This window comes from Saimiri boliviensis, chromosome 5 (assembly GCF_048565385.1).
Source record: "Saimiri boliviensis isolate mSaiBol1 chromosome 5, mSaiBol1.pri, whole genome shotgun sequence".
In the NCBI taxonomy this organism is placed as follows: Eukaryota; Metazoa; Chordata; class Mammalia; order Primates; family Cebidae; genus Saimiri; species Saimiri boliviensis.
In genome coordinates this window covers 3573151-3585070 of record NC_133453.1, presented here as the reverse complement: position 1 = coordinate 3585070, position 11920 = coordinate 3573151, and the positions used below count along the sequence as shown (strand labels likewise).

Below are 11920 nucleotides of genomic sequence, written 5' to 3'. Positions count from 1 at the left end.
TGCCCGCTCCCCGCGCCCCGCCTCGCGCCCCGCCCAGCGCTGACACGCCCCCCCATCCCCCTGCAGCGCGCGCGGGAGCCGGGAGGGGGCGCGGGCGGGCGCGCGGTCTCGGGCGAGGCGGGGGATTCAAGCGCGTTATAAGGCGAGGAGCCCGGGACGCCCGGGACGCCGCGCTCGGAGCCACGAGGGACCCGCCGCCTGCATGGCCCCGGCCCGCCGCCCCGCCGGAGCCCGCCTGCTGCTGCTCTACGCGGGCCTGCTGGCCGCCGCCGCGGGCCTGGGCTCCCCCGAGCCTGGGGCGCCCTCGAGGAGTCGCGCCCGCGAGGAGCCGCCGCCGGGGAACGAGCTGCCCCGGGGCCCCGGGGAGAACCGCGCGGAGCTGGCCGCCCATCCGCCGGTAAGACGCCGGGGTCCGCTCCGGACCCAGCCCGAGCCCGCCAGCGCCGGCCCGGGGCGGCTGAGGCGGGCGGGGAGGCCGGGCCCGCGCTCACCCGAGAGCGGCAGCGGCGCCCGACTCCGGGGCTCGGGGCTCCGCCGAGACTTAGGGCCTGGTCGACGCCGCCCTCGGCCCGGCGGGGCGCTGCCGGGGGCAGCCTTGACCTTGGCTTTGGGGTAGTTCTTTTACTTAAAGCAAGGTTCTGCCGGGTCGGCGGAAACCCCTTTTCTTTTGGGACAGAAAGGAAATTGAGAAATAGGTAAAGTGTAAATAACTTGAGGAAATTGGGAAGAACGCGCTCGTAAAAAGTGTAAGAAATGACTGCCACCTCCCCCCATCGATGCGGTGCAATTCTCTGAAAAACAAAAGCCTGCGGGGGTGGGGGCAGGGTGCTGTTCGGGGTGGGGAATGGCTGTGGCTTTGCGGCGAGTGGCTTCTGGCCGGGAAGGGGTGATCTGGAGCTCTGCCCTGCCCCCTCCGCTTCAGGGTTTTGGAGCCTGGACTGCTGCGCAGAGGGTGGTCAGGTTAGGGAGGTGTGGCCCAGGCCTGGGGAGGGGAGGGCTTCAGAGGAGCCCCAGTGGGGCCGGGCCTTGGGTCAGGGAGGAAGAGCCGCTCCAGGGAAGGTGGGTGGGCACAGGTGCTGTTTGTTATGAAGATGCTCAGGGCAGTAGACGGGAGAGCCAGGAAGGATCTATTAGAGGGGGTGACGGTGTAGCCAGCCCTGGGGTCCTCCAGAGTTCTCTATCCCAGCCCCACCACCCTCAGTCACTTCCCAGGGACTGAAGGCCCCCCTCCGCCTGCAGTTGGCCAAACCACCCAGGTAGGCAAGCAGCCATGTCAGGGCACGGTCAGCAGGAGGCAGACAGGCTCAGGTGCTTCCAGGTGGAGTTTTGGCCTTGGACCCTGTTTGGGGGCACAAGGTGACACCAGAAGTCCTCCCAGGCTCCAAGGCTTGTTTCTGAGAGACTGCTCATGGCCAGAACCACGGCAGCTGCCCAATGTCCGCCCTCCACTGCCAGGGCCATCTCCTGGGACCCCAGCTAACATGGTTCTGTCTGTTACAGCTCTGCCCCTAAACCAGGCGGGGGTCAGAGTCCACCCACAGGCTACAGGTGCGGGCGGGAGGGTCAGCTGGGCGCACCTCTCCTGGCCTGCCTGCTGAATCTTCGCAGCTGTTTCCGCTGAGGCACCCTGAGGCTGTAAAGTCAAGAGGGTGGGGGTGGTGGAGAGCCGCCAGCAGGTGGTGCCGTTGGCCCTGCAAGGCGCAGTGGAGGCGCTGAGCGGTGCTGAGGGCCCTGGGCACCCTGGACCCTCTCTCCGTCCAGCCACACGCTCTTCTGGCACCACAGCCCTCATCTTCCCACTACAGCTCCCTGGCTTGTGCCCTGGTCAGCCAGCTCCCAAAAGAAGGCCCTGGGTCCCCCCAGAGCAGCCAGGAACCAAGGGCAGTGACTTGGCAGCTGGCTCCGTCTCTGATAAAAGGGCATAGTCAGCTCTCAAATCCCAGGGTCTGCCCATCAGCTCCCCAAGTCAGCGCCCATGACCTCATATAAGCCCTCCTGGGCCGGTTTCCTTCCCAGCTGCAGCCTTGCCTGCAGCCCAGACAGCCCAGTGGGCCCAAGGCCTCTCACAGGAAGGTTCTTCCCAGAACCCCGCTGAGTGTCAGCATCAGCATCAGCATCAGTCAGGATGCAGCACACACAGGAATGGGGACTTCCAGAAGCATTACTGTCCCTGCTTGAGTCAGTGTCTCAGAAGTGCTGAGGAAGTGAACGTCCCATGCGGAGGCCTCGCTCGTGTCACGACAGCTCGCCTGGTCCCCTCTCCCACTGGACTGGAACCAGAGGCGGCCGTGAGGGCTGAATTTGTCTCCTTAGAACTTCTGACGGTGGGGGACGGACAGAGGAGGGTTAGCTAGTGGGTGGACTTCCTGATAATCACAGTTGCTTCTTCCGGAGTACCTGTGGGTGCCCCTGTGGTGGGATTCTCCTTGTGCCTGGAGGACCGTGTGGTCACTGCGGCTCATCTGGAGGAAGGAGGCCTGGCAGTGTGGGCGTTCACCCCGCACCCGAGCCCTGCACCCCATCTTCCCTCCTTGCATCCTCGGTCTGCCTCTCCCATGAGAGCAAAGTCCAGACCATGGTGAGGCCTGTTTAGGAGTCCTCCATGGGCCGGGGGAGAAGGTGCGAGGGGTGGGGACCCCTCTGGGAGCTGCCTTTGAGGCGCTGCCTTTGAGGGCACCCCAGGTGACAAGGACCAGGGTCCCAGAGTGCAGAAGGCCACACCTGCAGTGTCCCACCTGCTTGGTGGGAGCCCGGTGAGGCCAAGCGCCCTCCTGGGCTGGCTGTGTTCCAGGAGCCCACGGACGAACGTGCACACAGCGTCGACCCCCGGGACGCCTGGATGCTTTTCGTCAGGCAGAGTGACAAGGGTGTCAATGGCAAGAGGAGGAGCAGGGGCAAGGCCAAGAAGCTGAAGGTGAGCCGGCATCCCGTCAGCACCAGGCCGTGGGGAGCTGTTTCCTCGCTCCTCACTCACTCCCACTACATCCTGACCATTTCCAATGACACACCCCTCACACCTCAGCCTAGGGACAGAGACACAGAGGAAGAACCCAGGCGGTCCCAAGGGGAGCCCAGAGTTAGGGGCCTGGTCCCAGCCCTTTTCCCGCACCCCTAGAATGCCAGGCACTCGGTGATTCCCTTTTTTCTCCTCCCTCTGCGTCCTGGCCAGGGAGGCTGGGTGAGGCCTTGCTCATGCCTGCAGGAGTGTCTGGCTCCCGGGGGCTAGGGGCATGGAGCCCTGGCGGCTGCAGGGCTCCCACGCTCACTCAGCCTTGGGTCTTGGCCTGGGCAGAAACTTCACACTTGGTCCTGGAGCTGCCTCCTATTAGCCCCAAGAAGGCACATACGGGGTGCGGGCTTCTCGGTCCCCTGGGGCCAGTCTCACTGCCAGGGATCTGACCGCACCATGGGAGGCCAGCTTGGAGCACATGAGGCAGGTGCACAGGCTGGGCTGTCCCCATGGCCTGGCCTCCCAACCTCTGCCCCAGCCTCCTGACCCTGCCCTAAGCTCCTCCCTGAAGGGGGCTCACTGGCTCCTGTTTCGGGTCCCAACCCAGCCTAGTGGGGACTTGCTGATGGTGGAGCCAGGCCCAGTGCAGACCCTGAGATGCAAGTCCCCAAAAGCAGCCTGGACTCTTCCTCCCTCCCGGAGGCCTGGCCACAGGAGCGGCTTCAGCCCTCTGCTTCCCCCTCAGAGCAGAGCCCTCCCCGGCCCCAGGGCCCCCACCTCCAACACGGTCCTCGTGCTCACTCCAGGAGAAGCCCTCACTGTTTGAGGTTGGAGCCCACTGAGCTCTCTTGCCTGCCTCTTAGTGGCCAGAGCTGGCACAGGAGATGCCGGGGGTCCCAGCCTGCTCCTCACGTGTCCTCACGGCCAAGGTTCCCTTTCAGTTCGGCTTGCCAGGGCCCCCCGGGCCTCCCGGTCCCCAGGGCCCCCCAGGCCCCACCATCCCACCCGAGGCGCTGCTGAAGGAGTTCCAGCTGCTGCTGAAAGGTAGGGGTGTGCCCCGGTTCAGGCACCCACACACCCCTGTGAGCAGGGCCTGGGGAGGGTGTCCCGAAGAGCCAATGGGGCCAACCTCGGCACTTCAGCAGACACCCAAGGAGGCACCTGCTCCGGGCTGAACTCCAGAACGGTGGAGCTGGCCCAGGTCTGCCAATGGTCGGGGCTGAGGGGGGTCTGGGGATTGGGGGGCATGGCCAGAGGAGGCTCCACAGAGGAAGGTGGACTTCGTGCTCAGGGACCAGCGCCCCTGCCCTGCCTGGGAGTCGGGAGCCCAGCGAAAGGCAGAGGCTAGTATATGGGGCAGTACCCGGTGGAGCTCAGCCTGGCACCCACAGTCACCACTGGCGCGGGCTGGGGCAGCCTGTGCTGGAGGAGGCAGAGCTGAGCCCAGCTGTGGAGTCCGCACTAAAGCCCGCTGGAGAGCGCGGCTCACGTTAGTCATTAGAATTGAGCCGGTTTTCCCTTCAGTTCAATGTCCTGTTGGTTTAAATATAGCACCTGCACTGAAGAACCTCTTTGCAACTTCCAGTGAAGTTGCTATCGCTTATTTTGCCCCCAGCTGCTTTGAAAAATGTGGGGGGGGGGGTAGAGGGGAGGCCGGAGGCCAAGGACGCTGGAGCACTTCTGCCCGAGCTTCTCAAAGCGTGAGGGAAACGGGAGCCACTGCGGGGTCAGGAAGCAAAGGCTTGAGGTGGATTCGCCCTTGCCCTCGCCCTCGCCCCACCCCACCCGTTTGCGCCCGTCACTCGGGGCTGGACCCACACAGCGAGCGGGAGAGGGGTGCCCAGTGCGCGGCCACAGCTCACTCTGTGCCAGGCGCGGTACGGCAGCGGGAGCGCGCGGAGCCCAGACCCTGCACGCGCGGCCCCGCCGGGCCAGTCGCCGCGAGCCTCGCCCCGGTCTCGGCCACTGCCAGGGAGGATGACGATGACGTGGCGGAGGTTGTGCTGGCGCTGCTGGCTGCGTCCCGGGCCCCGGGGCCGCCGCGCGTGGAGGCCGCCTTCCACTGCCGCCTGCGCCAGGACGTGTCGGTGGAGCGGCGTGCGCTGCACGAGCTTGGTGCCTACTACCTGGTGAGTGCAGGCGCGCGGGAGGCGGGTGGAGCCGGCCAGGCGGGAGCCGGGGTGACTGTTCGTGCCCCCCACAGCCTGACGCCGAGGGTGCCTTCCACCGCGGCCCTGGCCTGAACCTGACCAGTGGCCAGTACAGGGCGCCCGTGACTGGCTTCTACGCGCTTGCCGCCACGCTGCACGTAGGTGAGCCCCGGGTCGTGGAGGGACCCCCCCGCCCTGCCGCTCCCCCTTCCTTGCCGCCCTCCGGCGTGATCACACCCCACTCTGCCCCGCAGCGCTCGGGGAGCCGCCGAGGAGGGGGCCGCTGCGCCCCCGGGACCGCCTGCGCCTGCTCATCTGCATCCAGTCCCAGTGCCAGCGCAATGCGTGAGTGAGCCCCGGCCTGGACCCCGCACCCACGTGTACTCGGCCTCCACAAGCTCGTGGCTGTTAAACAGGCACCATCCTGTTTAAACAGGCTTCTGCCCGTTCCCACCCCACCATGGCCTGGTTGACTCCACACACCTCCTTCCTGGTCTCCCCATTTACTTCTTCCCCCAATCGGGCCTTCTCTTCACAGCAAGCAGGAGCTGTTAAAAATGACCTTTTCCAGGAGTTACAGGCCAGCCTGGCCAACGTGGTGAAACCCGTCTCTATTTAAAATACAACAATTAGCTGAGTGTGGTGCACCTGTAATCCCAGCTACTCTGGAGGTTGAGGCAGGAGAATCACTTGAACCTTGGAGGTGGAGGTAGCAGTGAGCCGAGACCGTGCCATTGTGCTCCCGCCTCCATGACAGAGTGAAACTCTCTCCCCAGACCTTCACCTCCCAGGTCCTAGGAGGCCCAGCTCCTCCCAACCTCCCACCTGCTTCCCACCTTGAGGACTTTCATTCTGGGGCCCCAAGCACCAGTATTACTCCAAGTGGCCCCTCCTGACAGCTTTCTGGATGCCCCTCCTCAGTCGCCCTCGCACCCCTCACCCAGGAACAGTGCAGATGCTCTGCAGATAGCTGGAGAGGATGGGAACGAATACATCAAGTCCAAACTGCTTAGTCTGGCTTTGAGCCCCCAGAGTATGTTGGCCTCAACCAACTTTTAGCATCTCCTACCACCACACCTCCACTTCTGGGTCCTGTTTCCCATCTGAGCCAGGGCTCTGCTGCCCCTTGCTGGGCTCTGGCCTGGCCTTTCCCAATACTGCAGGCGCCGCTGGCCCTGTCTCCACCCTCCTCTTGGGACTCAGTTCAGATACCACCTCCCCTGGAAGGCTGGGCCAAGGCCAGGCACTGTGCTGGGCATGTGTTGGCTGCTGGCAGGACTGTGTTGCGGGTGAAGTTGGTGTCTCCTGGGGCAGGCTGACTGACCCTTTCTGTTTTGGCCCCAGCTCCCTGGAGGCTGTCATGGGCCTGGAGGGCAGCAGTGAGCTCTTCACCATCTCCGTGAATGGTGTCCTGTACCTGCAGGTAAGTGGGCAGGCTTGGGCATGGAGGGGCACCACCTGTGCATGGCCATAGGTGGCTGGGTACAGAAGGGTGCTGTTAGGTGCTCAGGATCACCAGGTGCAGCACCCTCGGACTTCAGGCCTAGGAGAGGGTCCAGGACATGCCAAGCACCCACCTTGGTCTGGGCACACCCAGGCTTCAAGTCCTGATCTCCTTCCTCCTAACAGCCCTTCCCTGAGGGCGCCCGCCCACTTGAGCAGCTGCTCTGCTCTGCACTCCAATATTCAGACTTCCCAAGCACCTCATAGAGGCCTAGTACTTCCGGCCACCACAGGCCTGTTTGAGGGACCGGTGGAGGGTGGGAATAGAGGAGAGTGCTCTGCCCAGGCTGACGCCCTGGGTCCCATGACTGTGGGAAGCCAGAGATGTTATTTTCCTACTAAAATTATCCTAAGCGATCATGTCTTTCTGGCACTGTGGGAATTTTGGCAAGTGGTAGAGAAACTGACATAAAGGTGGAATTTATTAACAAAGAAAAAAATTGAGTGCAGGTGTGTAGACTAACAGCTGCTCCTGAATTCTCCCAGAGCTCTGGGGAAGGTAGTGCTACTCACCTAGTTTGCCCAAACTCACACAGCAGAGCCAGAAATGGAGGCCAGGGCATCGGTTCCAGTCTGTGGTTGTCAGAGCATTAGAGGTCCGTGTGGGTGCCACACAGCATGCTTGGTGAACACCAGATGGTCTGTGCACCACCTGGATTTGTTTTTTTTTTTTTTTTTTGAGACCGTCTCTTCACCTAGGCTGGAGTACAGTGGCGCGATCTCAGCTCACTCTAACCTCTGCCTCCCAGATTCAAGCGATTCTCCTGCCTCAGCCTCCTGAGTAGTTGGGACTACAGGCACGTGCCACTAGGCCCAGCCAATTTTTGTATTTTTAGTAGAAACAGGTTTTACCACGTTAGCCAGGATGGTCTCTATCTCCTGACCTTGTGATCCCCCTGCCTTGGCCTCCCAAAGTGCTGGGATTACAGGCATGAGCTGCTGCACCGGGCTACCACCTGGATCTTAAGATGCAGATCCTGAGGCAGTCTGGGTAGACCCTGGATTATGCATTTCTGGGAGTTTGCAGGGCATGTGACACTGCTGGTGCATGGACCACAGCTGGAGCAACCGGGCCAGAGTGCTGGTTTCATGGAAGGCTCTGCCAAATGACCACAGGGCCAGGCCTGGGGGGAAGGGGCCACCCTCCCACCTGACTTGGAGCCTTATAGGCTCTTGAGAAGCCCTGCAGCTGAGAAACCTGTTGGACTCTTGAATCTCATTCTGGCCCTGAGTACGGGCTCACTGTGGGGAAAGCAGGAGTGAGAGGTGCTGGGTGGGGCCCAGGCGACGTGAACCCCTGCTGTGGCCTTGGCAGCCACATGCTTCTCTTGGCCTGGGCCCTTCTCACATTCAGGGCTGAGTGGGCAGGAGTGTGGCTGGCTGGCACCTGGGTTGCCTATGCGGGCTGTTGGGGTGGCCCAGTGCCTTAAAGGCGCCCTCCTTGCAGATGGGGCAGTGGGCCTCTGTCTTCCTGGACAACGCCAGCGGCTCCTCCCTCACAGTGCGCAGCGGCTCCCACTTCAGCGCTATCCTCCTGGGCGTGTGAGCGGCACCACAGCCCTTTCCTCTCACGGGCAAATGGAACAGAGGTCTAGACTGTGTGGACAGTGTCAAGTGGCAGTGGCCGCGTGCAGGAGGCCCACCTGGAACTTCCCCCACACTGGCTGCTGCAATTCAGCCCACAGAGCCACTAGAGGCAGGCCTGCGGAGGTGGTCCCAGAGCCGGGAGTGATTCAGAACACCATCTTTTAAAAGGGGAAGCCCTGTTGGACTGTTAACCAGGAAACGGTAGGTGTGCCTGGGGCACCTGCTAGTCCCCAGCTGCAGACTGGCTCTTTCCTGGCCTGCTCAGCACCTGCCCAGATGGCCTCTGCGTCTTTCCTGCAGCCCAGCCCCAGCTATTCCACCTCTCTTCATGTTCTCAGAGTGCCGAGCGCACTGGCCAGGGTCCCTGCCTGGAAGAGGATACACTGGTGCAGGGCTGAGGGGGCGCCACAGGGAAGCGTGCTGCATGTTACTGCTCAGAAGGGACAGGGTCACCCACCACCTCACTGGTCTCCATCTGGGCTCCTTGGTCTTCCCTGCCCTTCCTCTAGACATGTTCTACCTGCCAGTGGAGCTGAGCACTGCTTAGCCTGGGCCAGAGGGACACTGGACAGGGTCCACTGGGGAACAGTGAGTCTGGACCCAATTTTCAGGAGCAGGTCCCAGTTCTAATTATGCAAGATTAACTCACAGATTCACCTCAGAAGGCCTCTCCAAACGGGAGCTCCGCTCTTCCCCTCCTCTGCAAGTCTTTTCGCAGCCCAGGCCCCCTTCTGTCCTCTCCAGAGGCGGATGAGATCCCTTTCCCTCCCCTCTGAGGTGCTGACTCACTGGTAGGATCTACCCACCAGAGGAAAGATCTAGAATGTCTTTATAGATTAGAGACATCTGGGCCTGCTGACCCATCAGCCGAACAGCTGAAGCAGGTGTCGTGAAGGGATGCCAGGGCCTGGTCGGGTCCAGCGGCTCTGGGGTGAGCCTTCCAAGCATCTTTACCACTTGGGTGGTGATGCGGCTCTGAGACTGGACAAGTGGTAGACAGAGAGAGAGAGAGAGAAAAAGAAAGAGACAGAGAGAGAGACAGAGAGACAGACACTCGAGAAAGGGTGGTCTCGGGAGGGCTGGTCCCAAGTCTGTGCTCCTGTGGCAGTGATGGGGGATGGGGAGGGCAGCTCTCATGAGGAGACACAGGCTGTGAGCCTCCTCAAATGTAGCCTCCCACATTTTCTCCAAAGAGCAGGACTGTCCCAGAGCAGGCAGCGACCTCCAGGGCCTTTTACCTGCTGAGGAAGGGTTAACGTGCCGCCTCCCCACACAAAAGGCTACCAGGGACCTGGTACCTCACGCCCTCCTGGGAGCCAAGCTGGTCTGGCAGGGTGCTCAGGCCTGGGAGAGGAGGGAGCAATGGTCATCACCTTCACCTTCTAGCTGGCCTCCAGCTGAGGTGGCCACTGCCAGACCTGAATGATCCCCAGGAGCCCAGCTTCCAAACCCCAACTCCAAATCAAGCATCTCCATCCCCAAGCACAGTAATATACAAAAACCAACCACTCTGCCCTGGGGCAGGCCTGGCGCGATTCTCAGTAGGACTCATACCCACCCTACCTGGAGTACTGGGCTTGCCTGGGTACTGCGTCCCGTGCACTTTGATAAGGGGGTGATGTGGCCACACCCTTATCTAGATTTTACTTTGTATCCACTGGGCACAGCTATTTTAGAGAATGTATCTTCTACTCTTGAAAAAGCCACATTCTACATCTTTCATTTTTTCAGTGTGTTCTGCAGCAATTAAAGTATTTATTGTCTAATAATGACTGTGGGATGGCTCAAGTACTTAAGAACTGTGTGACGTCACAAAACAAACGGCAGGCCTTACGGTCCAGAATCCACCCTTTAACCCAGGTTCACTAAGGTTCAGCAAGGAGGAACATGGAAGGTGAGGTGGAGATGCCTTCCAGCCTGTAGGTGGGAGGGACTCCCCTGAAGGCTGGGAGTGAACCTTCCCGCAAAGCCAGTGTCCAGCCTCTTGGGGACAGTGAGACATAGGGATGGATGAGTCATAGACATCATTGTGCAAATACCTGGTTTGCTGGGGTGCCAGGGCTCTTTTCTTCAATGATGCCACACCGTACAATGTCCCAGTCCTCAAACTGAAATGGATACTTACCTGGATCTTAAAACTCCCTGGGGAAGGGGCAGCACCAACACTTCAGTTTTTACTTACGGCTTTCACACAACAGACCCCCCACGAGTCATCTAAGGTTTCCATGAAGCATTTACCAATGAGGTCCTTACAGCATGGATACCAGTTCCACTCACTGAATCAACTGGGTGATAAAACCATATGTGTGTGTTGGGTGGGGGCCAGGGAACGTTACAAAACAGATTCTGAAAAGGCAAATTTTTAGAATCTTACATCATCCAGAGCCAAACATTTACACAAAAGGATCTGAAAGCTGCTTTACTAAAAACTACTTAACAGTCATAATGACATGTTTTCTATATAAACAAGTGCTTGAGAAGAATTTTAAAGCTTATTCTTCTGAGCTGCTTATTCATCACTCTCTTCACGCTTTTAACATCTTTCACAGAAGGGTCCCCCTCTGAGGTGTTACTGCAAAAACGAAGCTCAGTCCAGCACAGGGCCCACTGCCCACACTACCTCATGTGGGAAGTAGAATTCCCAAGCCATGCTGGGCAGCAGGCTGTCTATCCCCATAGGAAGGTGCACACCTGCACCCTGGGGGCCCAGATGGAAGCTACTGAACCGAACCTAGTCCTCCACAGACTCCTTCCACCAGACTGCAGCTCTCACAAATAGAATCAGAAGCGTGAATTCTGGACTGTTTCTAGAGGGTCTGATGCACAAATAACCTTGTATACCAGTCTATTCCTGGCTAAGCCTGAGCTCATGCTATGCAACATTTTGCAACAGTATTTCTGTATGGAAAACTGAAAAGAGCTACAGGGTTTCAAAAGCCCTGGTCTGGTCCTAGCCTCGTCTCTAACCAGTCATCCCCACCGTCTCTTCACTGCAACATGCCACTTCTGCCACCAGGGTCACCGTGAGGGTGAAAGCACAGCAAAATACCTGTGAATTACAAAACCTCACACAACAAGCAGCTTGCAGGTCACCACGAGCCAGTCCAACATGCCTATAATGGTTTTAACAAGGAAAGGCGGCATATTCAAAAGCAAACACCATCTCTGAAGGGTCAAGAGGTGCTCACAGTATAATTACTCAAAAGACTAGGAAAAAAAAAAAAAAAACCAGAAACCTTTATTTACAACCATGGGAGTCCCACAGGAGTACACAAAACACACAATGTGCACACACACAAAATGAACCTTTTAAGTCAATACGATGGGTGCTCCTGGCCGTGCACCACCCCTCAGTGCCCTATCCGTACCACCATCACGGTGACATTGTCAGCCGAGCCCCGCTGCACCGCCTTGTTGGCCAGCCTGTTGCAGGCTGCTTCGTAGCGAGCGTCGACCGCAGACTTCCCTTCCCGGGTCTGGATCTTCTCATCCTACCAGAGGAGAAAGGGAATGAGTGAATGGGGTGACCCTGCACTCTGCCACTTTCCAGAGACATTACTGCCAAGAAGAGGAGCTGCTCTGGCCTCCCATCAGTGCTGGCAGGACAAACTGACCAGCGCAGTGGGCAGAGTTCACAGAAGGGCTGCCCCACAATGGGAGGACATGGGGTCTCAGGACTTCTACTTCTCCAAAAACTAAGACACATTTGGAACAACCACCACTCCCGTGT

At 59.7% G+C, this 11920-nt stretch overlaps 2 protein-coding genes across 4 annotated transcripts in view; one reads left to right on the top strand and one right to left on the bottom strand.

The window, feature by feature from the left end:
- The first annotated feature begins 13 nt into the window (after positions 1–13).
- Positions 14–8199, top strand: ERFE (erythroferrone). Its single transcript, XM_039469920.2, has 8 exons — positions 14–397; positions 2792–2914; positions 3892–3994; positions 4823–5079; positions 5154–5262; positions 5355–5445; positions 6445–6523; positions 8051–8199. Exons 1-8 carry the CDS (start codon positions 203–205, stop codon positions 8147–8149), a joined length of 1056 nt encoding a protein of 351 aa, XP_039325854.1. The 5' UTR covers positions 14–202; the 3' UTR covers positions 8150–8199.
- A 3209-nt stretch (positions 8200–11408) lies between these two features.
- Positions 11409–11920, bottom strand: part of ILKAP (ILK associated serine/threonine phosphatase) — a 31332-nt gene continuing 30820 nt past the window's right edge. For all 3 annotated transcript variants that reach the window (XM_039469921.2, XM_074398771.1, XM_039469923.2), the window contains one exon: positions 11409–11681. In XM_039469921.2, the coding sequence (XP_039325855.1) occupies positions 11541–11681 (141 nt within the window). In that variant the 3' untranslated portion in view covers positions 11409–11540. The remainder of the gene's footprint in view (positions 11682–11920) is intronic.